We start from the raw sequence: 27,481 nt of genomic DNA, 5'->3' as shown, positions 1-27,481 counted from the left end.
ACCAACTGGCGGTGTTAGAGCCCGGGGTCAGCAGGAGGAGCAGAGTGTAGGCCGAAGCCTGCACTGGAGCAAGTTGAAAGGGAACCTTTAACCCCCACCCCAGGCATTTGTTGCTGAAAGAGCCATCTTGTACAGCACTAATGATGCAAAAGGAAAAGGTGGCTCTTTTAATTATGCTCCTTCTCCTGCACTGCGAGGCGGGATCTCGTCCAGCGCGGCTGCACAGGCGCAGTCAGCCTGACACCAAATGATGTCAGAAGACGGGCAGCGCTAAGTGTGCCTGGCCAAGGGATAACATAACAGCGCAGGCTCCGGGACAGAATCAAACAACGCTGAGGAGGCGGCGCACGGCGCCAAGGGGGTAGGAATGACGGCTGGGCTGCGTCACATTACAAAGGAAAGTCCCACCTCCGGGATGGTTAAACGGTGTGAGGAGACACATTTCATAAGTGTGTAGTTCAGCCTTTGAAAGGAGCATAATTAAAAGAGCCACCTTTTCCTTCTGCAGCATTACTGCTGCACAAGGTGGCTCTTTCAGTAACAAACGCCTGGGGGGGTGGGGGTGGGCAGGTTCCCTTAAATTTGAGTTGTGCCAGCGTGGCGGTCGCATGACACGTTGCCGGATACACAGCAGGGGAGCAGCTGACGTTACTGAACCCCACTAACACATTGGCGAGGTGTTTGGCTCTGTGCAAACAGCACTTCCGGGCAGCAACCAGCAGTGTTGGAGCCCAGGGACAGCAGGAGGAGCAGATAGGAGGTATTGCAGCACACACAGCAGGGGAGCAGCTGGCATTACTGAACCCCAATAAAGGCCCCGTCTCACATAGCGAGATCGCTAGCGAGATCGCTGCTGAGTCACAAGTTTTGTGACGCAACAGCGACCTCAGTAGCGATCTCGCTATGTGTGACACGTACCAGCGATCAGGTCCCTGCTGCGAGATCGCTGGTCGTGTCAGAATGGCCTGGACCTTTTTTTGGTCGTTGAGGTCCCGCTGACATCGCTGAATCGGTGTGTGTGACACCGATCCAGCGATGTCTTCACTGGTAACCAGGGTAAACATCGGGTTACTAAGCGCAGGGCCGCGCTTAGTAACCCGATGTTTACCCTGGTTACCAGCGTAAATGTAAAAAAAAAAAAAAAACAGTACATACTCACCATCTGATGTCCGTCAGGTCCCTTGGCGTCTGCTTCCTGCTCTGACTGAGCCGCCGTAAAGTGAGAGCGCAGCAGTGACGTCACCGCTGCGCTCTGCTCTCACTGTACGGCGGCTCAGTCAGAGCAGGAAGCAGACGCCAAGGGACCTGACGGGCAACAGATGGTGAGTATGTACTGTTTTTTTTTTTTTTACATTTACGCTGGTAACCAGGGTAAACATCGGGTTACTAAGCGCGGCCCTGCGCTTAGTAACCCGATGTTTACCCTGGTTACCCGGGTGCTGCAGGGGGACTTCGGCATCGTTGAAGACAGTTTCAACGATGCCGAAGTCGTTCCCCTGATCGTTGGTCGCTGGAGAGAGCTGTCTGTGTGACAGCTCCCCAGCGACCACACAGCGACCACACAGCAACGCTGCATCGATCAGCATCGTTGTCTGTATCGCTGCAGCGTCGCTGTGTGAGACGGGGCCTTAACAGAGGAGCGACTGTTGACTGTGCGGACAGCACTTCCAGGCACCAACTAGCGGTGTTAGAGCCCAGGGACAGCAGGAGAAGCAGATAGGAGGTATTGCAGCACACACAGCAGGGGAGCAGCTGACGTTACTGAACCCCAATAACAGAGGAGTGACTGTTGTCTGTGCGGACAGCACTTCCAGGCACCAACTAGCGGTGTTGGAGCCCAGGGACAGCAGGAGGTGCAGAGGAACACCGTTTAGGCCGAAGCCTGATTGGGGCAAGTCGAAAGGGAACCTTTAACCCCACCCCAAAAGGCGTTTGTAGCTGAAAGAGCCAGCTTTTGCATCACAAAGGATGCCAAAGGAAAAGGTGGCTCTTTTCATTATGCTCCTTGCAAACACAGAACTAAACACTTTTAAAGTATGTCCACTGATACCGTAAAACCATCCCGGAGGTGGGACTTTCCTTTGTAATGTGACGCAGCCCAGCCGTCATTCCTACCCCCTTGGTGCCATGCGCCGCCTCCTCAGCGTTGTTTGATTCCGTCCCGGAGCCTGTGCTGTTATGTTATTCCTTGGCCAGGCGCACTTTGCGGTGCCCGTCTTCTGACATTTGGTGTCAGGCTGGCTGCGCCTGTGCGGCCGCGCTGGCCGAGATCCCGCATCGCAGTGTCGTCTAATGTAATCCCACCGTGGGCCTAGGATCCATGGCCATGCGCAGTGCATATCCTCGCCTCTCAATCCCCTCCCTCCGGCTTCTTCAGACTGTGCGGTGTCACGGCCGTGGCATGCTATTAGGGATCAACTGACGGCGCACAGTCTGAAGAAGGTGGAGGGAGATGAGTGAGAGGCGGAGGTGAAGATATGCACTGCGCATGCCCATGGATCCCAGGCCCGCAGTGTGATTAAATCAGAAGACACTGCGAGGCGAGATCTCGTCCAGCGCAGCTGCACAGGCGCAGCCAGCCTGACACCAAATGATGTCAGAAGACGGGCACCGCAAAGTGTGCCTGGCCAAGGGATAACATAACAGCGCTGGCTCCGGGACAGAATTAAACAACGCGGAGGAGGCGGCGCACGTCGCCAAGGGGGTAGGAATGACGGGTGTGCTGCGTCACATTGCAAAGGAAAGTCCCACCTCTGGGATGGTTTTACGGTATCAGTGGACACACTTTAAAAGTGTTAAGTTCTGCGTGTGCAAGGAGCTAAACAAAAATAGTTACCTTTTCCTTGTGCAGCATAACTGCTGCACAAGGTGGCTATTTCAGTAACAAACGCCTGGGGGGGGGGGGGGGGGACAGGTTCCCTTACATTTCAGTTGTTGTGTCAGCGTGGCGGTCGCAGGACACATTGCCGGCTACACAGCTGGGGATCAGCTGACGTTACTGACACCCAATAACACTGGGTCGTATGTTTTGACTGTGCAGACGGCACTTCTGAGCCTCAACTGGCGGTGTTGGAGCCCAGGAATTACAGTTCAGGTGGTAGAAAGATGAACACAACAGGAGACCTGGATACTGTAGACAGTCACCCAATTATTTAATCAGGAAGAGGAGTGGCAAATTCCTGCGAGATCCAGGCCTGGTTCATTTTCAGGAAAGTAAGCCGGTCAACGTTATTGGAGGATAGTCGCATGCGACGGTCAGTTAGTACACCACCTGCAGCACTAAAGACGCGTTCCGATAATACACTAGCCGCAGGGCAAGCCAGCACCTCCAATGCATACTGGCTTAGCTCTGGCCATGTATCCAGCTTAGAGACCCAAAACTTGAAAGGGGAAGAGCCGTCTGGGAGTACAGCAAGAGGGCAAGACATGTAGTCTGTCACCATCTGACGGAACCGTTGCCTCCTGCTGACTGGAGCCGTCTGTGATGGTGTAGACATTTGTGGCGGGCACAAAAAACTGTGCCACAGTTGGGCCATACTGGTCTTGCCTTGGGCAGAGGCACTGCTTCTGCTCCCTCTTTGTGCAGAGCCTCCTCCACTGCCTGGACGCACTGAGCTGCTTTGTAAAGCACTAGCAGCACTTCTCTCAGTTGGACTGGAGAAGATGATGGAATTCACCAGTGTGTCTTGGTACTCCCGCATTTTACGCTCCCGGTTCAACGGTGTGATGTGGCTTTGTACATTATCCCGGTAGCGAGGATCGAGGAGGGTGAACACCCAATATTCAGACATGTTGAGAATGTGGGCGATGCGGCGGTCGTTTCTCAGGCACTGCAGCATGTAATCAACCATGTGCTGCAGACTGCCAACTGCCCAAGAAACGCTGTCCCCTGCTTGAGGCGTGATCTCTGCCCGCTCGTCATCACCCCACCCTCGCTGTACACACTGACTACTGGACAATTATGTAACTCTCCCCTCTGGACAAATGTCTTCCTCCTCCATTGACTCCTCCTCATCCTCCTCACAAAGTGTCCCCTGCCTACGCGTTTGTGAGGAACCACGTGGCGCTGACTGTCCAGAAGATGATGGAAATGGTGAATCCTCATCCTCCACCTCTTCCACAACATCATCCCTTAGCGCTTGCAGTGATTTTTCAAGCAGGCAGATAAGGGGGACAGTCATGCTGACTAGTGCATCATCTGCACTCGCCATCCGCGTGGAATAATCAAAGGGACGCAAAACCTGGCAGACGTCCTTCATAGTGGCCCACTCTGTGGTTGTGAAGTCTGAACGGCGCGGAGTGCGACTTCCTTGCGCCTGATGCAGCTGGTACTCCATTACTGCTTGCTTCTGCTCACACAACCGCTCCAACATATGTAACGTGGAATTCCACCTGGTAGGTAGGTCACATATGATGCGATGTTCCGGAAGGCAGAATCGGCGCTGCAGAGCCGCAATGCGCGATTTTGCCGTGCTGGAACGCCGCAAGTGAGCACACTCTAGGCGGACCTTGTGCCGCAGTGCATCAAGATCCGGATAGTCCCTCAAAAAACTCTGCACGACTAAGTTGAGCACATGTGCCAGATATGGGATGTGAGTGAGGTTGCCGAGGCCCAGAGCTGCCACCAGATTTCAGCCATTATCACACACTACCATGCCTGGCTGGAGATTCGCTGCCACAAACCACACATCGCTCTCCTGCTTGATGGCATTCCAGAGCTCCTGCGCTGTGTGGCTTCGATTCCCCAAAGAAATTAATTTCAAGACGGCCTGTTGACGTTTGGCCACAGCTGTGCTCATGTCGGTCGTAACAGGTAAACGTTCACGGGTCCATGTGGAGGTGGACTGTGACGGCTCCTGCAGCGATGATTCTGAGGAACTTGTGTATGAGGAGGAGTCAATGCGGACAGACTGGATTCCTGCAATCCTTGGAGTGGGCAGGACACGTCCTGCGCCACTCGCACGATCTGTACCCGGCTCAACAACATTAACCCAATGGGCAGTGAGGGAAAGGTATCGCCCCTGTCCATGTTGACTGGTCCACGCATCGGTGGTGAGGTGGACCTTGCTACTGACGGCGCGTGTTTTATGTGTCCCTCCACATGCTTGTGCAGGGCAGGGACGGCTTGCCTGCTGAAATAAAAGCGGCTGGGCACATTGTACTGTGGGACTGCCAATGACATCAAGTCACGGAAGCTGTCAGTCTCCACCAGCCTGAATGACAGCATTTCCAGTGACAGAAGTTTGGCAATGCCTGCAGTCAGAGCCTGTGCTCGTGGGTGGTTTGCCGAGAAAGGCCGCCTTTTCTCCCATGCCTGTACTACCGATGGCTGTAGACTGGGCTGGGAGTGTAACGATGACTGAGAACGTGGTGCTGCGGGTGGAATTACAGTGGGTCTCTGGACAACAGTGCCAGAGGTTCTTCCATGGCGATCCTGGGAGGAAGACGAACCAGCTGAGTGTGAGCTGGAGGAAGAGGCAACACGAGCTGAAGAGGTGGTAGCTGCCGCTGTTGGTTGGCCTAGCTCTTCAGTGTGTTTTTGTAACTCCGCCGAGTGCCTGGTCCGCACATGTTTCCACATGTTGGAGGTATTGAGGTTGCTGACATTTCTCCCTTTTGACTTTGTGATGACACACCTTGCATTTGACATAGCAAATGTCATCTGCAACTGTGTCAAAAAAGGACCAGGCACTGCAAGTCTTGGGAGCGCCCTTTTTGGCTTTTGGAAGAGACATGCTCCTAACGGGTGCCAAAGTGGAGGCTACAGGATCCGCAGTCTTCCCCCTCCCTCTCCCTCTTTGGCCCATTCGGGGAATCTCTTCCTCAGAGCTGCTCCCACCACCTTCCTGTCCCTCATGCCACGATGGGTCAAGGACCTCATCATCAACACTACCCTCTGCCACTAACTGCTCCTCCTGGGTAGTCTCAGCAGCAGAGCACGCACCAGAAAGTGGCACCTGAGTGTCATCAGCGGATGCGTTCTGCGGTGTGGTGACCGGAGGCACTGGCCCACCCGCCTCTTCAGACTCAGAGAAAAAGCTGTTGGGCATCACTGCACCCTGCCTCTTCTTCCATTTCTCCAATGCTGCTTGGCTGGCCCCCTGTTTCCAAGCCAAGAGATTCAGAGAACAGAAGTAGAGACGGCTCCTGTCCTGGGCTCTCTCTGTCTGCCTCGGCAATTTGGCAGGTGGTGAAGAGACAGATGGGTGCTCTCCAGTGCTCTGTGTCTGAGAGGATGTGGCACTAATTGAAGTCGATGCGTTAGCTGCCATCCATCCGACAAGGCTTCAATTTGGTCTTAACGCAGCAGCGGTGTACGACGCTCTCGGACAAAGCTGCGCATGAAGGACTGTTCCCTGCTGAAACTGGGTGATGATGAGTCACCGGTGCCCGCAGCAGGCACAGAATCCCCACGTCCTCTCCCTGCTCCGCGCCCACGCCCACGTGCCTTACTCCCTGCCTTCTTCATCTTGGTTGACTGATAAAGATAAGCAGAAAAGTACTAACGGCTTAGTGTACTTATTCCTGAACAGCTCCTAACAGGTATAAGAAACACTAATTTTCTAAAGTGTGGACTAGACTTTAATATGAGCTAATGTGGCCTACACAACTGTAAAGTGGTGTGTTTGGTGAACTTTATTATTTATTTATTTTTTGGGGGCTGAACTGACAACAGGGAGAGCTGCACTCACACGGAGACCGTGCAGACAGCCGTAAACGGCGCTGCAAGGCCCCAAAAACCTCCTCTACGTTATCCTATGTAGTGTTTTTCCACAATTTAGCTGGATACGGGTGGAAAGCCACTAATAGGAATTATTTGAAAAAATATGCAGCGGGCTGCACTATTGGCAAAAAAGGACAATGGAATGGATAGAACAGTATGAGGCAGTGAACCACCCTGACCTGAATACACCAGCTATGGCTGCACACAGACTAGAGAGTGGGCTGCACTCACACACACACACACACAGAGACCTTGCAGATCGCTGTGAAAACAGCGCTGCAAGGCAAAAGCAAGGTGAACACACAGGGGTTGCTAAATTAGCCTGGGAAAAGCACAAAGAAGCAAATCGCTATCTCAACTGGCCCTCAGTCAGAACACAGCGTCGTGTCACTAACTGAATTCACAGCAGAGTGATCCCAAAATGGCGCCAGCGACTTTTAAACTGCAGCATGACATCATTTCAGCAGCCAATCACAGCCTTGCCAGTAGTTTCATGCCCACCATGCTGAACAGGATGTGCCCACACTTGAAATCAGTCCTCATTGGCTGAATTCGTGCTGTTTGAATTGAGAACTTCCGATTCCGGTATCCGATATGCGGCAAGTATCGGATCTCGGTATCTGAAATCCGATACCGCAAATATCGTCCGATACCCGATACTTGCGGTATCGGAATGCTCAACACTACTCATAATCTGTCTCCTCCGTATATACAGTGCCTTGCAAAAGTATTTGGCCCCCTGGAACTTTTCAACCTTTTCCCACATATCATGCTTCAAACAAAGATACCAAATGTAAATTTTTGGTGAAGAATTAACAATAAGTGGAACACAATTGTGAAGTTGAACGAAATTTATTGGTTATTTTACATTTTTGTGGAAATTCAAAAACTGAAAAGTAGGGCGTGCATTATTATTTGGCCCCTTTAACTTAATACTTTGTTGCACCACCTTTTGCTGCGATTACAGCTGCAAGTTGCTTGAGGTATGTCTCTATCAGTTTTGTACATCGAGAGACTGAAATTCTTGCCCATTCTTCCTTGGCAAACAGCTCAAGCTCAGTGAGGTTTGATGGAGATCGTTTGTGAACAGCAGTTTTCAGCTTTTTCCACAGATTCTCGATTGGATTGAGGTCCGGACTTTGACTTGGCCATTCTAACACCTGGATACGTTTATTTGTGAACCATTGCATTGTAGATTTTGCTTTATGTTTGGGATCATTGTCTTGTTCGAAGACAAATCTCCGTCCCAGTCTCAGGTCTTTTGCAGACTCCAACAGTATTTCTTCAAGAATGGTCCTGTATTTGGCTCTATCCATCTTCTCATCAATTTTAACCATCTACCCTGTCCCTGCTGAAGAAAAGCAGGCCCAAACCATGATGCTGCTGCCGCAACCATGTTTGACAGTGGGGATGGTGTGTTCAGGGTGATGAGCTGTGTTGCCTTTACGCCAAACATATCGTTTAGCATTGTTGTCAAAAAGTTCGATTTTGGTTTCATCTGACCAGAGCACTTTCTTCCACATGTTTGGTGTGTCTCCCAGGAGGCTTGTTGCAAACTTTAAACAACACTTTTTATGGATATCTTTGAGAAATGGCTTTTTTCTTTGCCACTCTTCCATAAAGGCCAGATTTGTGCAGTGTACGACTGATTGTTGTCCTATGGACAGACTGTCCCACCTCAGCTGTAGATCTCTGCAGTTTATCCAGAGTGATCATGGGCCTCTTGGCTGCATCTCTGATCAGTCTACTTGTTTTGAGATGAAAGTTTAGAGGAACGGCCGGGTCTTGGTAGATTTGTAGTGGTATGATACTCCTTCCATTTCAATATGATCGCTTGCACAGTGCTCCTCGGGATGTTTAAAGTTTTGGAAATCATTTTGTATCCAAATCCAGCTTTAAACTTCTCCACAACAGTATCATGGACCTGCCTGTTGTGTTCCTTGGTCTTCATGATGCTCTCTGTGCTTCAAACAGAACCAGGAGACTATCACAGAGCAGGTGCATTTATACGGAGACTTGATTACACAAAGGTGGATTATATTTATCATCATTAGGCTACCTTCACATTTGCGTCTTGCGACGCAGCGTCGTCGACGCATGACGACGCATGCGTCACGCGCTCCTATCTTTAACATTGGGGGCGCATGTACATGCGTTGTCATGCGTTTTTGTACAACGCACGACGCATGCGTCGTTTGGCCGCACCTGGCGGGGCGCGGTCGACGCTACATGCTTCGTGCGTCGTAATTGAAAGCAATTGACAACGCACGGGACGCAAGTGCGTGCGTCGTACATGCGTTGTACGACGCATGCGTCAGTAATTAAAATTACACAAAAAGTGTCTAGACTGTGTCTAGACAGTGGAAAAACATCCCCCATATATAAAAAAACATGTTTGCATTGTTTGTCACTTTTGCTACAGCATACCACAGAGACCAGACCTACCAGAGCTCATCATCTGCTTTCAAGAGATGTAAGTATAGAATGATTCTGGGCATTTTAATGTTTTATTTTACATTGTATTGCAAGTTGTGTATGTAGTTCTGCACTGTGACATTGTTGTATTTTTATTCTGGTTGTGATGAATGGCGTTGTATAGGATGGCTTTCATTGTCTGCGGCCTTGTTGATTTTATTGTAAAGTATGGTGGTCTATCCAGGATTGACTTTTCTTTTCCATTTTTTTTTGGGGGGTGTTTTTTTATTCTGGTTGTGATGTACACTCACCGGCCACTTTATTAGGTACACCTGTCCAACTTCTTGTTAACACTTAATTTCTAATCAGCCAATCACATGGCGGCAACTCAGTGCATTTAGGCATGTAGACATGGTCAAGACAATCTCCTGCAGTTCAAACCGAGCATCAGTATGGGGAAGAAAGGTGATTTGAGTGCCTTTGAACGTGGCATGGTTGTTGGTGCCAGAAGGGCTGGTCTGAGTATTTCAGAAACTGCTGATCTACTGGGATTTTCACGCACAACCATCTCTAGGGTTTACAGAGAATGGTCCGAAAAAGAAAAAAAATCCAGTGAGCGGCAGTTCTGTGGGCGGAAATGCCTTGCTGATGCCAGAGGTCAGAGGAGAATGGGCAGACTGGTTCGAGCTGATAGAAAGGCAACAGTGACTCAAATCGCCACCCGTTACAACCAAGGTAGGCCTAAGAGCATCTCTGAACGCACAGTGCGTCGAACTTTGAGACAGATGGGCTACAGCAGCAGAAGACCACACCGGGTACCACTCCTTTCAGCTAAGAACAGGAAACTGAGGCTACAATTTGTACAAGCTCATCGAAATTGGACAGTAGAAGATTGGAAAAACGTTGCTTGGTCTGATGAGTCTCGATTTCTGCTGCGACATTCGGATGGTAGGGTCAGAATTTGGCGTAAACAACATGAAAGCATGGATCCATCCTGCCTTGTATGGAGCATCTTTGGGATGTGCAGCCGACAAATCTGCGGCAACTGTGTGATGCCATCACGTCAATATGGACCAAAATCTCTGAGGAATGCTTCCAGCACCTTGTTGAATCTATGCCACGAAGAATTGAGGCAGTTCTGAAGGCAAAAGGGGGTCCAACCCGTTACTAGCATGGTGTACCTAATAAAGTGGCCGGTGAGTGTATATTTCTGGCGTTATATGATGGCATTTCATTGTCTCCGGCCTTGTTGGTTTTATTGTAAAGTATGGTGGTCTTTTCAGGATTGACTTTTATTTTCCATTTTTTGGGGGGGTGTTTTTTTATTCTGGTTGCGATGTATTTCTGCCGTTATATGATGGCGTTTCATTGTCTCCGGCCTTGTTGGTTTTATTGTAAAGTATGGTGGTGTATCCAGGATTGACTTTTTTTTTTTTGTGTGTTATTTTTTTTTTCTGAAATCTATTGTGCTGGTTATTTTGGGTTGTTCTGTGCATGCGGTGGTTCCACTGTGTTTTTTTTTTTAACCCCTTAGTGACAGAGCCAATTTAGTACTTAATGACCGAGCCAATTTTTACAATTCTGACCACTGTCACTTTATGAGGTTATAACTCTGGAACGCTTTAACGGATCCTGCTGATTCTGAGATTGTTTTTTCGTGACATGTTGTACTTCATGCTAGTGGTAACATTTCTTCGATATTACTTGCGATTATTTTTGAAAAAAATGGAAATATGGTGAAAATATTTAAAATTTTGCAATTTTCACATTTTGTATTTTTATGCCCTTAAATCAGAGAGATATGTCACACAAAATAGTTAATAAATAAAATTTCCGACATGTCTACTTTACATCAGCACAATTTTGGAAACAAAATTTTTTTTTGTTAGGGAGTTATAAGGGTTAAAATTTGACCAGCAATTTCTCATTTTTACAACACCATTTTTTTTTAGGGACCACATCACATTTGAAGTCATTTTGAGGGGTCTATATGATAGAAAATAACCAAGTGTGACACCATTCTAAAAACTGCACCCCTCAAGGTACTTAAAACCACATTCAAGAAGTTTATTAACCCTTTACGTGCTTCACAGGAACTCAAACAATGTGGAAGGAAAAAATGAACATTTAACTTTTTTTGCAAACACTTTAATTCAGAACCATATTTTTTTATTTTCACAAGTGTAAAAACAGAAATTTAACCATACATTTTGTTGTGCAATTTCTCCTGAATACGCTGATACCCCATATGTGGGGGTAACCACTGTTTGGGCGCACCGCAGAGCTTGGAAGAGAAAGAGCGCCGTTTGACTTTTTCAATGCAGAATTGGCTGGAATTGAGATCGGATGCCATGTCACGTTTGGAGAGCCCCTGATGTGCCTAAACAGTGGAAACGCTCCACAAGTGACACCATTTTGGAAACTAGACCCCTTAAGGAACTTATCTAGATGTGTGGTGAGCACTTTGAGCCCCCAAGTGCTTCACAGAAGTTTATAACGTAGAGCCGTGAAAAAAAAAAATGGCATTTGTTTACACAAAAATGATATTTTCGCCCACAAATTCTTATTTTCACAAGGGTAACAGGAGAAATTAGACCACAAAAGTTGTTGTGCAATTTCTCCTGAGTACGTCGATACCCCATATGTGGGGGTAAACCACTGTTTGGGCTCACTGCAGAGCTTGGAAGAGAAGGAGCGCCGTTTTACTTTTTCAATGTAGAATTAGCTGGAATTGAGATCGGATGCCATGTCGCGTTTGGAGAGCCACTGATGTGCCTAAACAGTTTAAACCCCCAACAAATGACACCATTTTGGAAACTAGACCCCTTAAGGAACTTATCTAGATGTGTGGTGAGCACTTTAAACCCCCAGGTGCTTCCCGGAAGTTTATAACGTAGAGCCGTGAAAATAAAAAAAGTCGCATTTTTTCTACAAAAATGATCTTTTTGCCCCCAAATTTTTATTTTCACAAGGGTAACAGGAGAAATTAGACAACAAATGTTGTTGTGCAACCTCTCCTGAGTACGTGGATACCCCATATGTGGGGGTAAACCACTGTTTGGGTGCACTGCAGAGCTTGGAAGAGAAGGAGTGCCGTTTTACTTTTTCAATGTAGAATTGGCTGGAATTGAGATCGGATGCCATGTTTCGTTTGGAGAGCCCCTGATGTGCCTAAACAGTGGAAACCCCCCACAAATGACACCATTTTGGAAATTAGACCCGTTAAGGAACTTATCTAGATGTGTGGTGAGCACTTTAACCCCCAGGTGCTTCACGGAAGTTTATAACGTAGAGCCGTGAAAATAAAAAATCCTTTTTTTTCACTCAAAAATGATTTTTTAGCCTGCAATTTTTTATTTTATCAAGGGTAACAGGAGACATTGGACCACAAAATCTGTTGACCAGTTTGTCCTGAGTACGCTGATACCCCATATGTGGGGGGAGGGCACTGTTTGGGCACCCATCAGGGCTCGGAAGGGAAGGAGCGCCGCTTGGAATGCAGACTTTGATGGGATGGTCTGCAGGTGTCATGTTGCATTTGCAGAGATCCTGATGTACCTAAACAGTAGAAACCGCCCACAAGTGACTCCATTTTGGAAACTAGACCCCCCAAAGAGCTTATCTAGATGTGTGGTGAGCACTAGGAACCCCCAACTGCTTCACAGAAGTTTATAATGTAGAGCCATGAAAATAAAAAAAATCATATTTTTTCCACAAAAATGATCTTTTCACCCCCAAATTTTTACTTTCACAAGGGTAACAGGAGAAACTGGACCCCAAAATTTATTGTGCAATTTATGCTGAGTAGGCTGATACCCCATATGTGGGGGATAAACCACTGTTTGGGTGCATGGCAGAGCTTGGAAGGGAAGGAGCGCCGTTTTGGAATGCAGACTTTGATAGAATGGTCTGCAGGCATTATGTTGCGTTTGCAGAGCCCCCGATGTACCTAAACAGTAGAAAACCCCCACAAGTGACCTCATTTTGGAAACTAGACCCCCAAGGAACTTATCTAGATGTGTTGTGAGAACTTTGAATGCCCAAGTGCTTCACAGAAGTTTATAATGCAGAGTCGTGAAAATAAAAAATATTTTTTTTCCACAAAAAAAGATTTTTTAGCCCCCAAGTTTTTATTTTCACAAGGGTATCAGGAGAAATTGGACCCCAAAAGTTGTTGTCCAATTTATCCCGAGTACGCTGATGCCCCATATGTGGGGGTAAACCACTGTTTGGGCGCACGGCAGAGCTCAGAAGGTAGGGAGCACCATTTTACTTTTTGAGCACAAAATTGGCTGTGGCGTTTAGAGACCCCCTGATGTACCTAAACAGTGGAAACCCCCCAATTCTAACTCCAACCCTAACCCCAACACACCCCTAACCCTAATCCCAACCCGATCCATAATCCTAATCACATCACTAACCCCCAAAACACCCCTAACCCTAATCCCAAAGCTAACCATAACCCTAATCAAAACCCTAAACCCAACACCCCCCTAATCCTAATCTCAACCTTAACCTCAAAACCTAACCCTAATCTCAATACACCCCTATCCTTAATCCCAACCCTAGCCTTAACCCTAATCCCAAACCTAACCCTAATCCCAAATGTAACCCTAATGCCAACCCTAATCCAAATCCTAATCCCAACTCTAACCCTAACTTTAGCCCCAACCCTAGCCCTAACCCTAACTTTAGCCCAAACCCTAACTTTAGCCCTAAACCTAGCCCCAACCCTAGCCCTAACCCTAGCTCTAACCCTAATCCTAGTTCTAACCCTAACCCAAGCCCTAACCCTAAGGCTATGTGCACATGTTGCGGATTTTGCTGCGGATCCGCAGCGTTTCCGCAGCTGTGGGTCCGCAGCAGTTTCCCATGAGTTTACAGTACAATGTAAACCTATGGGAAACATAAAACGCTGTGCCCATGCTGTGGAAAAAACCACACGGAAACGCAGCGGTTTATATTCCGCAGCATGTCAATTCTTTCTGCTGATTCCGCAGCGATTTTACACCTGCTCCATAATAGAAAACCGCAGGTGTAAAACCGCAGTGGAATCCGCACAAAAACCGCGGTACATCCGCGATAAATCCGCAGGAAAAACGCAGCGTTTTGGTCCTGCGGATTTATCAAATCCGCTGCGGAAAAATCCGCAGAGAACCATTCTATGTGTGCACATATCCTAACCCTACCCCTAACCCTAGCCCTAACCCTACCCCTATTTGGAAAATAGAAATTCATATATTTTTTTTATTTTATTATTTTTTTCTTACTAAGGGGGTGATAAAGGGGGGGGGGGTATTTACTATTTTTTTTATTTTGATCACTGTGATAGGATCTCACAGTGACCAAAATAAAAAAAGAGGAAGAATTTTCTTCTGCTGGCCGGCAGATCATGGCGGGCGTACTGCGCATGCGCCCGCCATTTTCTTACCGGAGCAAGAAGCCGGCGGCCAGCAGAAGAAGCAGGAGGACCCAGGGACACCGGTAAGTATAACAGGGTCCCCGAATCCCCCTATTTCTCTGTCCTCTGATGTGCGATCACATCAGAGGACAGAGAATGACATCGCTTTTTTTTTTTTTTTTTTTTGCGGTCGCCGGTAAACAGTTAATTACCGGCGATCGCAAAACAGGGGTCGGTAAAAACCGACCCCGATCATGTTCTTTGGGGTCTCGGCTACCCCCGGCAGCCGAGACCCAAAGAACATCCGGGTGCCGGGCGGCGGGCGCACTGCGCATGTGCCCGCCATTATTTCCCCGGAAAAAGATGGCGGCGCCCATCGGGAGCCACAAGGAGCACCGGGGGAGGTAGGTCAGTATTGGGGGGCTATCGGGGGCTATCGGGGACCACATTTCTCTGTCCTCCGATGTGCGATCACATCGGAGGACAGAGAAATTAAATGGCAAATCGCGTTTTTTTTTTTTTTTTGTTGCGACCACCGGTAAACGGTTAATTACCGGCGATCGCAACTCGGGGGTCGGTAAAAAAACCCCGAATCATGTTCTCTGGGGTCTCGGCTACCCCCGGCAACCGAGACCCCAGAGAAAATCCGACTCTGGGGGGCGCTATTCACTTTTTCCACGGCGCCGTTAATTAACGGCGCTGTAATTTAAGTACCCTTAGCGGCCGCCGTTAAAAGGCGTATTGGCGGTCGTTAAGGGGTTAATCAGGTTCTGAAGAATTTTAGGGCTTCATATGTAGCTGTACTCTTATTTATTTTGTTATTTTTTTCTATTGTAAAATATGGCGTTATGGTTTGCCTTTTCTTGGGGCTTTTTGGAAATCAATGTTGTAAAAATTTGGCTTAAAAAAATCTTTGTTTTTTTGGATTAGTACATAGGGTCTGTTGTTTATTTGTTTTGTTATCTTTCCTGGGACTGGTAATATGCTTTTGCTATACTCTGGCATTGTGCCGTCTCTGCCATTGTTTTTTCTTTCAATGTATGGCGGTGTTGTTTGCTCAGCGCTTGTTCAGTTGTCATTGTACTATGCGTGCACTGTTCGTTGTGGTCGTAATGTTAATGTATGGATTTTTTTATATTTTCCTATATGTGCCTCTGTATTGTGCATAGTAAAATATATATTTTTTTTTCATTTTAGACTTTCATCTGGTTATTATAATACAATGGCGGCCAGCAACTCGAGTAACAACACCGCTGGGGAGTGCGGTGAGTACATGATCTACTGTTGCTTACTATTCGGTGTCATTTGTAGACGTGTCACTCAATTTTTTAAAAATATTTTCCAGGCTTCTTCAAGTGAGGAGGAACAGGGCCAGCAGGAGCAGTGACCTCAGGGCCAAGCTGTGGTGGCAAGATGGCGAGTAAGTATTTTTTCAAACAACCTAGTCATTTTTTTTTTTTTTTTTTTTTTTTTTGGGGGGGGCGCGGAAAAGGAAGGGAGGGAGACCAATTTGTATTTATATTGCAAACATTAATGATTTCCTATTATTCTAGGTTTCACAACGGGACCAAGATGAGGGCATTGATGTAGACATCATGGTAGCATCAATCTAGGAGCGAGGCCCGTTGTGGGACCCCCGTGACCCCCGGCACGCGGACCAGGTAGTTTTGAGACGCATGTGGGCTGAGGTGGCCAAATCGCTGTGGGATGGCTTTGACAGCGCTTCACCCACGGACCAAGCTAAATTTGGTAAGTATTGCCGAAATGCCACTCAGACCCATCAGGCCAGGATACACAACCGTCTGTGATGTGTTCAACTTTTGTATCATCGCACACGGTTGCGTTATCAATTAAAAAAGTTTCTCTCAACCTAATATATTTGTTTGACTTTTTCACAGTCCAAAAATTGAAGACCAGATGGCGCTCCATGAAGGACCGTTTCAATCGGGGCCTGCGGAAGGAGGGACAGACTCGTAGTGGTGCTGCAGCGGCAAGGTCAATACCGTATAAATACAACAGAATTCTGCAGTTCCTGAGACCGGTCCTTGCCCGCCGACAGTAAGTATTTATTACCCATTCCCACACATTGTGTATTGCACAACATGCATATTCACGTAGTATATTCCCCAGCCACGTAGTTTTTTGCCCAGCCATTTATTATATAGCCCAGTGACGTAGTATACAGCACACAGACACATAGTATATTGGCCAGCCACGTGCAATATTTCATAGTGGCGTAGTATATTGCCCATCCAGGTTTATCACAGTTTCCAATAACGTTAAAATAAATGACACGGGTGACCTTGTAGTCCACGGAAGGTTCTGTACACAGGGTTGTTCTGATCGCAGGACCTGTGATGACGTCTCGGTCACATGGCCGTGACGTCATGACAGTTCCGACGATAAGCGTAAACCATGGCGGCCGTTACAAACGGCAACCATGGGTGAGTATAGCATAGTAATTTTTAAACACAAAATTTTTTCAATTTTTAATATTGACGCGGCATCGGCAGTGTCAATAGTAAAAATTTGGTTACATCTTAACGGCGGCAACGGTAACCGCTGGTAAGTGTTTATCCATGACAGAGGGGAGTATGCGGGCGACAGGCATTCACTGCGGGGAGTAAGGAGCTGACATTTTATTCAGGACTGTGCCCGGAGCCGATTGGTCGCGTCAGCCATGACAGGCAGCTGGCTGTAAGAATCAGCAAATTAACTTAGGACTGACAGACGGAACTGACCAGTTACAATTATTTCAAATTTAAATTGTAAAGTATGTGATGCAATGTTCACTTTACATTATACACAGGAGGTGGCGAATGTGAAATGTTATATTTTGTATACTAATGTTTTCCTTATGTTTTCACAGAACCCACAGCAGCACCCTCGAGCCTGTTCGGCCCTCTGGAGCGGTCCTTCGTGAATCGCCATCTGAACCTTCACAGCCATCCCACAGCGAGAGTAGGCTTGCACCACCATCTGGAGAACCGGCAGCCGGTCCATCAGATGTTCCCCTGGCCGAGGCCACTAGCGCTCCTTCCTTTGGGTTTTCCCGACAGCGTCAGCGGGCCTCGGACAGGCCGCTACTGCCCGAATTTTTCCATTTGAGCACGGTATTCTAGAATTGCTTCAAGGCGCTGGGCGATAGAATGGACACTGCTCTATCCAATATCGACCGGCGCCTTGAAAATATGGAATCCGAACTCTCGAGGCCGGCAAAACATTTCTTTAGTGCCATTGCGAAGGGCATGGTGGAACATCTTATGCCGGAACTCCAGATTTCGGTGATGCAGGCCTGCAACAATGCGTACGTGACTGCTCTGCAGCAGGCTCGGGTCATGCAGTCAGCGACTACAATGCCCGTAGTACCATCGCTGGCTAGCATGACTCCGACTCCTGCTGCAGAGCCGCCACACAGAGCTCCGCGTGCCGAGGGCCACCGCCGCCGACGACACCATAGAACAGAGCCGCAAAGTCCTGCTCCTGCCAGGTCTTCAAGGAGCCAAAGACGGCCGGCAGAACAACACCCAGAGGGAGAGAGGAGAAAACGGCCAAGAACAACAACCGCTCCGGCGGCTCTGGCTGCTCCAATAACTACACCGAGATCTCGGCAGGGGTCTAGCCGGAGCAGGAGTAGCCAGAGCCAGCCCACAGTGCCAAGGACACTGGTCGTGCCTCCTCCCTCCCCGCCTGCGTTGGCATTCTCGCCACCGTCGACCACAGGGTGGTCAGACCTTGGCATACCATCAAGTATTCTGCAGTATGGTGGCTCCTCCTCCTCCCCTTCCACCCACTCCCAAACTGGTGGATATCAATCTCCCTTAGTTGCCGAAGTTCCCACCCCTTAACCTTTCCCCATTTTTCGTTTTGTGTCACCCCTAATAAAAATGTTATTTTGTTAACCATATTGGAGTTTCTTGGTCTAAAATAAAGTTTTTAACACCTCATATCTGCAATGTATGACAGAATTTTATGCTTTTTTTTTATAATTTTTTTGGCCTGTCTCTCATTGTACTATGAGTTGTTACAAACACAAAGAGGCTTAAAAAATATATCAATTTTCAAACCTACTTTTCTGGTACCGTCACACAACGATTTTGTTAACAATATCGTTGTTTTTTGTGACGTAGCAACGATATCATTACCGAAATCTTTATGCGTGACAGCGACCATGCGTTGACCAATATTTTGAGCATGCACTATTCTGTTACACATTTAATGAACTTATTTTTATCTATGCATTAAAAATCTTCTGACCCTTCTCTGTCATGGTATTCCTGTGTTGTCGTGTCACATACATGTATGGGGGACAGAAGGCATAGTAGACAGGTGTATGTGTAGACTTCTGCACTCTAAGTGCACACAAGCAACTTTCGGACCGAAAGTTCTATGGTGTGTGAAGAAAACACAATGCAATCAATTTTTTTTCATTGACGAAATCCGTATGTGGAAAAAATAAAAATAAAAAAAGTAAAATCGCAGCATGCATAAGTTTCTGCTGTGTGTGCCGGATGAGACGGAGATTCAAGTCAATGGGTGAGTAAAAACAATAAGTAGTCTGATGCTGTTTAAAAAAAAAAAATGGATTGCACAGGGATGACAAGTGTGGAAAAAAAAAATCACTTCTCTAGATGAAATTGACAATTTTTTATATGCTTGTGTGATCTTAGCCTTTGTGTGATCCAGATTCTGCAATGGTCATATGCACATTTTTTGACCTTAGGCTTCTTTCACACTTCAGTCGTTTGGCGTCAGTCACTTCCGACATAGTGACGGATCGACGGATCCGTCACAATTGTTGAAAAAACGGATGTTTTTTTGACGGATGCGTTACTCGGGGATTGTATATACTTTTTGGAGCATGCGCAATTGAAATAACGGATTGGGGCGACGGATCCGCCAAAATGACGGTCGTGACGGATCCGTCGCCCATAGGCGGCCATTCTATGGAATGACGGACGCGACGGATCCGTCGCGATCCGCCATTTCAACGCAGACAAAAAACGTTGCAATGACCGTCAATATCTAGATGACGTCCGCCAAATTTTGACTGATCCGTCGCATGACGGATGGAACGGACGACCATCCGTCACAATCCGTCGCTAATGCAAGTCTATGGGGAAAAAAACGGATCCTTTGAAAAAAAAAACGGATCCATTTTTTGAGGAAAATGACGGTTTTAGACTGACGCCAAACAACTGAAGTGTGAAAGAGGCCTAAGTCTTCATCTATACCAGTACCATACACCTTCCCACTGAACACTTGAATCTTTTGAATCTTGTTTTTAATACTTCTAGTTGGAATAAACAATCACATGTAATATAATCTGAAACTTATTTTTTTTACAATCAGTATTTAAAAAATGGGAGATTCAGAAAACCAGCCTTCCAAATCTCACGCTTTATGGCCATAGAATACACCTACAAGTGACAGAAAAACAGTAGACCAATGTCCATTTACTTACTAATTCCCTTCTGCTTTGGGGCAATTTTTTCTAGGTCCTTCAGTTGGAATACATCCTTCTAGTAGAAAAAAAACAATGGAAAAATGAGTAAATCGCATATTTTTGAAATGTCTGATGTTGCAACTGACATATAGCACATCTGCACAATAACGCTGCATGCATAGTGTGCCGCCATATCATGCTCACCACTGGCCTGAATTACAGGGTGGCTTTCGTAGGGACTGGGGAGTATAGAACCTTGATTTGGAGGAATTACAAAGTTAAACAGAAGTGTATAGGTTCCCAATTATAAAATTAAGCACGAGGCTTAGAGCAATGGCTATCCACACTGTAAAACTATGACACTGCGTCTTTGCAGCATGTTTTTTTTAGGTTTTTGAACGCAAATTAAGAGCTGCTTTTTATAGTGAGATTTCAGAAATCTCATGCACATGCTTCTTTTTACTTTCCTATGTGTACAAATATCAAAAGACTGACCGTCACTTCCTAAACAGAAAACAGATGTGTACAGATGCTTACTAAGAGTAGACATCTCCATATATAACAAATAAAGTAGCACTCTGTAGAGCTATAGCATGCAAACAGGAAATATATTAAATTTGAATTTAATTACTGCTCTAGATCCAAGAAGTATCATTTCTTCTTGCGGAGAGTGACATGTTAAGCATGCCGAAATGAGGAAACGTAAAGCCACAATGCTCCTCTGGGAAATATGCAAATTACTGCTCTAGAAAATAGGAAAAAATGAGAGTATTTTGCACATAAATTGGCCACTTCATGTGTGCCCGGCAGCTGCGATAAGGCGATTCTCTCTGCTGGAAACCTATCCTAAAGTAATTCTTCTAATATCGATAGCCTACAATGACAGGTGCTTCTCACAAAATTAGAATATCATTAAAAAGTTAATTTATTTCAGTTCTTCAATACAAAAAGTGATACTCATTATATAAAGTCATTACAAACAGAGTGATCTATTTCACGTGTTTATTTCTGTTAATGTTGATGATTATGGCTTACAGCCAATGAAAACCCAAAAGTCATTATCTCAGTAAATTAGAATACTTTATAACACCAGCTTGAAAAATAATTTTAACCCCTTAGTGACAGAGCCAATTTGGTACTTAATGACCGAGCCAATTTTTACAATTCTGACCACTGTCACTTTATGAGGTTATAACTCTGGAACGCTTTATCGGATCCCGCTGATTCTGAGATTGTTTTTTCGTGACATATTGTACTTCGAATTAGTGGTAACATTTTTTCGATATTACTTGCGATTATTTATGAAAAAAAACGGAAATATGGCGAAAATTTTTAAAATTTTGCAATTTTCAAACTTTGTATTTTTATGCCCTTAAATCAGAGAGATATGTCACGAAAAATAGTTAATAAATAACATTTCCCACATGTCCACTTTACATCAGCACAATTTTGGAAACAAATTTTTTTTTTGTTAGGGAGTTATAAGGGTTAAAAGTTGACCAGCAATTTCTCATTTTTACAACACCATGTTTTTTTTTAGGGACCACATCACCTTTGAAGTGATTTTGAGGGGTCTATATGATAGAAAATAACCAAGTGTGACACCATTCTAAAAACTGCACCCCTCAAGCTGCTCAAAACCACATTCAAGAAGTTTATTAACCCTTTACGTACTTCACAGGAACTGAAACAATGTGGAAGAAAAAAATGAACATTTAACTTTTTTTGCAAACATTTTACTTCAGAACCATTTTTTTTAATTTTCACAAGCGTAAAAACAGAAATTTAACCACAAATTTTGTTGTGCAATTTCTCCTGAGTACGCCGATACCCCATATGTGGAGGTGAACCACTGTTTGGGCGCACCGCAGAGCTTGGAAGTGAAGGAGCGCCATTTGACTGTTTCAATGCAGAATTGGCTGGAATTGAGATCGGACGCCATGTCGCGTTTGGAGAGCCCCTAATGTGCCTAAACAGTGGAAACCCCCCACAAGTGACACCATTTTGGAAACTAGACCCCTTAAGGAACTTATCTAGATGTGTGGTGAGCACTTTGAACCCCCAAGTGCTTCACAGAAGTTTATAACGTAGAGCCGTGAAAATAAAAAAATCGCATTTGTTTTCACAAAAAATTATTTTTTCGCCCACAAATTCTTATTTTCACAAGGGTAACAGGAGAAATTAGACCACAAAAGTTGTTGTGCAATTTCTCCTGAGTACGTCGATACCCCATATGCGGTGGTAAACCACTGTTTGGGCGCACCGCAGAGCTTGGAAGAGAAGGAGTGTCGTTTTACTTTTTCAATGTAGAATTGGCTGGAATTGAGATCGGACGCCATGTCACGTTTGGAGAGCCCCTGATGTGCCTAAACAGTGGAAACCCCCCACAATTGATACCATTTTGGAAACTAGACCCCTTACGGAACTTATCTAGATGTGTGGTAAGCACTTTAAACCCCCAGGTGCTTCACAGAAGTTTATAACGTAGAGCCGTGAAAATAAAAAAATCGCATTTTTTCTACAAAAATGATCTTTTTGCCTCCAAATTTTTATTTTACCAAGGGTAACAGGAGAAAAAGGACCCCAGAAGTTGTTGTACAATTTGTCCTGAGTACGCCGACACCCCATATGTGGGGGTAAACCACTGTTTGGGCGCATGGCTGAGCTCGGAAGCAAAGGAGCGCCATTTGACTTTTCAATGCAAAATTGACTGGAATTGAGATCGGACGCCATGTCGCGTTTGGAGAGCCCCTGATGTGCCTAAACAGTAGAAACCCCCCAAAAGTGACCCCATTTTGGAAACTAGACCCCCCATGGAACTTATCTAGATGTGTAGTGAGAACTTTGAATGCCCAAGTGCATCACAGAAGTTTATAATGCAGAGTAGTGAAAATAGAATTTATTTTTTTTTCACAAAAAAGATTTTTTAGCCCCCAAGTTTTTATTTTCACAAGGGTAACCAGAGAAATTGGACACCAATATTTGTTCTCCAATTTGTCCTGAGTATGCTGGTACCCCATATGTGGGGGTAAACCACTGTTTGGGCACACGGCTGAGCTCGGAAGAGAAGGAGCGCCATTTTGGAATTCAGACTTTGATAGAATTGTCTGTGGGTGTTATGTTGCGTTTGCAGAGCCCCTGATGTACCTAAACAGTAGAAACCCCCCACAAGTGACCAAATTTTGGAAACTAGACCCCCTAAGGAACTTATCTAGATATGTGGTGAGAACTTTGAATGCTCAAGTGCTTCACAGAAGTTTATAATACAGAGTAGTGAAAATAAAAAATATTTTTTTCCCACAAAAAAGATTTTTAGCCCCCAAGTTTTTATTTTCACAAGGGTAACAGAAATTGGACCCCAAAAGTTGTTGTCCAATTTATCCCGAGTACGCTGATGCCCCATATGTGGGGGTAAACCACTGTTTGGGCGCACGGCAGAGCTCAGAAGGGAGGGAGCACCATTTGACTTTTTTAGCGCAAAATTGTCTGTCGTGTTTGGAGACCCCCTGATGTACCTAAACAGTGGAAACCCCCCAATTCTAACTCCAACCCTAACTCCAACACACCCCTAACCCTAATCTCAACCCGGTCCATAATCCTAATCACAACCCTAACGATAATCACAACCCTAACCCCAAAACAGCCCTAATCTCAACTTTAACCATAACCCTAATCAAAACCCTAAGTCCAACACACCCCTAACCCTAATCTCAACCCTAACCTCAAACCTAACCCTAATCCCAATACACCCCTAACCCTAATCCCAACCCTAACCTTAACCCTAATCCCAACCCTAACCCCAACCCTAATCCCAAACGTAACCCTAATCCCAACCGTAACCCTAATACCAACCGTAACCCTAATACCAACCCTAATCCAAACCCTAACCCTAATCCCAACTCTATCCCTAACTTTAGCCCCAACCCTAACCCTAACCCTAATTTTAGCCCCAACCCTAGCCCTAACCCTAACTTTAGCCCCAATCCTAACCCTAAATTTAACCCTAACCCTAAGGCTACTTTCACACTTGTGTCGTGTGGCATCCGTCACAATCCGTCGTTTTGGACGAAAAACGGATCCTGCAAATGTGCCCACAGGATGCCTTTTTTGCCCATAGACTTGTATTACCGACGGATGGCCACACGTCGCGTCCATCGTGCACTGGATCCGTTGTGTTTTGGCGGACCGTCGTCACAAAAAAAGTTCAATGTAACCTTTTTTTGTACGTCGCGTCCGCCATTTCCACGCATGCGTGGCCGTAACTCTGCCCCCTCCTCCCCAAGACATAGACTGGGCAGCGGATGCGTTGAAAAACTGCATCCACTGCCCACGTTGTGCACAATTTTCACAACGTGCGTCGGTATGTCGGGTTGACGCATTGCGACCGCCCCGTACCGACGCAAGTGTGAAAGAAGCCTAAGGCTACTTTCACACAAGCGTCATACTCGGCCCATCGCAGTGTGTCGGACCGACGTACCGACGCTAGCGTTGTAAGCGCCGCACAACGGGTGCAGAGGATGCTGTTTTTTCAACGCATCCGCTGCCCCATTGTGAGGTGCAGAGAGGCGGGGGCGGAGTTCCGGCTGCGCATGCGCGGTCGGAAATGGCGGACACGTCGCACAAAAAGTTACATGTAGCGTTTTTTGTGCCGACGGTCCGCCAAAGCACGACGCATCCGTCGCACGACGGATGCGACGTGTGGCAATCCGTCGCAATGTGTCGCTAATGCAAGTCAATGGAGAAAAAAACGCATCCTGCAAGCACTTATGCAGGATGCGTTTTTTCTCCAACGACGCATTGCGACGGAAGCCAAAAGACGCTAGTGTGAAAGTAGCCTAACCCTAACCCTAGCCCTAACCCTAAATTTAGCCCCAACCCTAACCCTAACCCTAGCCCTAACCCTAATTTTAGCCCCAACTCGTCTCGGCAAGAGGAGACGCAGGAGGACTCGGGGACACCGGGTGAGTATGATAGGGTCCCCGAATCCCCCTATTTCTCTGTCCTCTGATGTGCGATCACATCAGAGGACAGAGAATTACAGATCGCTTTTTTTTTTTTTTTTTTTGCGGTCGCCGGTAAACAGTTAATTACCGGCGATCGCAAAACAGGGGTCAGTAAAAACCGACCCCGATCATGTTCTTTGGGGTCTCGGCTACCCCCGGCAGCCGAGACCCCAAAGATCTTCCGGGTGCCGGGCGCACTGCGCATGCGCCCGCCATTTTTTCCCGGAAAAAAGATGGCGGCGCCCATCGGGAGCCACGAGGAGCACCGGGGGAGATAGGTGAGTATTGGAGGGCTATTGGGGGCCATCGGGGACACTATTTCTCTGTCCTCCGATGTGCGATCACATCGGAGGACAGAGAAATTAAATGGCAAATCGCGTTTTGTTGCGACCGCCGGTAAACTGTTAATTACCGGCGATCGCAACTCGGGGGTCGGTAAAAACCCCCCGAATCATGTTCTCTGGGGTCTCGGCTACCCTCGGCAACCAAGACCCCAGAGAAAATCCGACTCTGGGGGGCGCTATTCACTTTTTCCACAGCGCCGTTAATTAACGGCGCTGTGGTTTAAGTACCCTTAGCAGCCGCCGTTAAAAGGCGTATCGGCAGTCGTTAAGGGGTTAAAATCTGAAATGTTGGCCTACAGAAATGTATGTTCAGTAAATGCACTCAATACTTGATCGGGGCTCCTTTTGCATCAATTACTGTATCAATGCGGCATGGCATGGAGGCAATCAGCCTGTGGCACTGCGGAGGCGTTATGGATTATTATTATTATTTATTATTATTATTATAGCGCCATTTATTCCATGACGCTTTACATGTGAGGAGGGGTGTACATAAAAACAGGTACAATAATCTTGAACAATACAAGTCACAACTGGTACAGGAGGAGAGAGGACCCTGCCCGCGAGGGCTCACAATCTACAAGGAATGGGTGAGGATACAGTAGGTAAGGATAGAGCTGGTCATGCAGTGGTTTGGTCGATCAGTGATTACTGCAGTTGTAGGCTTGCCGGAAGAGGTAGGTCTTCAGGTTCTTTTTGAAGGTTTCGATGGTATGCCCAGGTTGCTTTGATAGCAGCCTTCAGCTCATCTGCATTGCTGGGTCCAGTGTCTCTCATCTTCCTCTTGACAATACCGCATAGATTCTCCATGGGGTTAAGGTCAGGTGAGTTTGCTGGCCAATCAAGCACAGTGATACTGTTGTTTTTAAACCAGGTATTGGTACTTTTGACAGTGTGGACAGGTGCCAAGTCCTGCTGGAGAATTACATTTCCATCTCCAAAAAGCTTGTCAGCAGAAAGTGCTCTAAAACTTCCTGGTAGACTGTGCTGACTTTGGTCTTGAAAACCACAGTGGACCTACTCCAGCAGATGACATGGCTCCCCAAACCATCACTGATTGTGGAAACGTCACACTAGACCTCAAGCAGCTTGGATTGTGTGCCTCTCCACTCTTCCTCCAGACTCTGGGACCTTGATTTCCAAATGAAATGTAAAATTTACTTTCATCTGAAAACACCACATTGGACCACTGATCAACATTCCAGTTCTTTCTATCCTTGGTGCAGGTAAGACACTTCTGGTGTTGTCTATTGGGCATGAGCGGCTTTTACACAAGGAACGCAACACTTGTAGCCCATGTCCTGGATAAGTCTGTGTGGTGGCTCTTGAAGCAATGACTTCAGCAGCAGTCCACTCCTTATGAATCTTCCCCAAATTTTTGAATGGCCTTTTCTTAACAATTCTTTCGACGCTGCGGTTATCCCGGTTGCTTGTGCACCTTTTTCTACCACACTTTTTCCTTCCACTCAACTTTCCATTAATATGCTTGGATACAGCACTCGGTGTACAGCCAGCTTATTTAGCAATGACCTTTTGTGGCTTACCCTCCTTGTGGAGTGTGTCAAAAGACTGCCTTCTGGACATCTGCCAAGTCTTCCCTATGACTGTGAAGCCTACTGAAACAGACTTAAGGTACCTTCACACTAAGCGACTTTGCAGCGAGAACGATGACTATCCGTGACGTTGCAGCGTCCTGGATAGCGATCTCGTTGTGTTTGACACGCAGCAGCGATCTGGATCCCGCTGTGATATCGTTGGTCGGAGCTAGAAGTCCAGAACTTTATTTCGTCGCTGATCACCCGCTGTAATCGCTGGATCGGTGTGTGTGACACCGATCCAGCGATGTGTTCACTTGTAACCAGGGTAAATATCGGGTTACTAAGCGCAGGGCCGTGCGATTCTGCAGGGGGACTTCGGTATCGTTGAAGACAGTTTCAACGATGCCGAAGTCGTTCCCCTGATCGTTGGTCGCTGGAGAGAGCTGTCTGTGTGACAGCTCTCCAGCGACCACACAACGACTTACCAACGATCGCATCGCTGGTCGTGATCGTTGGTAAGTCGTTTAGTGTAACGGTACCTTAAGGGACCTTTGTAAAGACTTAGGAAGCATTTTCAGGTGTTTTTGGTAATTCTAATGTACTGAGATAA

At 46.6% G+C, this 27,481-nt stretch overlaps 1 protein-coding gene across 1 annotated transcript in view; it reads right to left on the bottom strand.

The window, feature by feature from the left end:
- MND1 (meiotic nuclear divisions 1) overlaps window positions 1–27,481 on the bottom strand; it is a 226,310-nt gene that overhangs the window by 175,561 nt on the left and 23,268 nt on the right. The window contains exon 3 of the mRNA XM_077279358.1: window positions 20,005–20,062. Coding sequence (XP_077135473.1) covers window positions 20,005–20,062 — 58 coding nt within the window. The remainder of the gene's footprint in view (window positions 1–20,004; window positions 20,063–27,481) is intronic.

Source organism: Ranitomeya variabilis, chromosome 1 (genome assembly GCF_051348905.1).
Source record: "Ranitomeya variabilis isolate aRanVar5 chromosome 1, aRanVar5.hap1, whole genome shotgun sequence".
In the NCBI taxonomy this organism is placed as follows: Eukaryota; Metazoa; Chordata; class Amphibia; order Anura; family Dendrobatidae; genus Ranitomeya; species Ranitomeya variabilis.
This window is presented reverse-complemented; position numbering and strand designations above follow the sequence as displayed.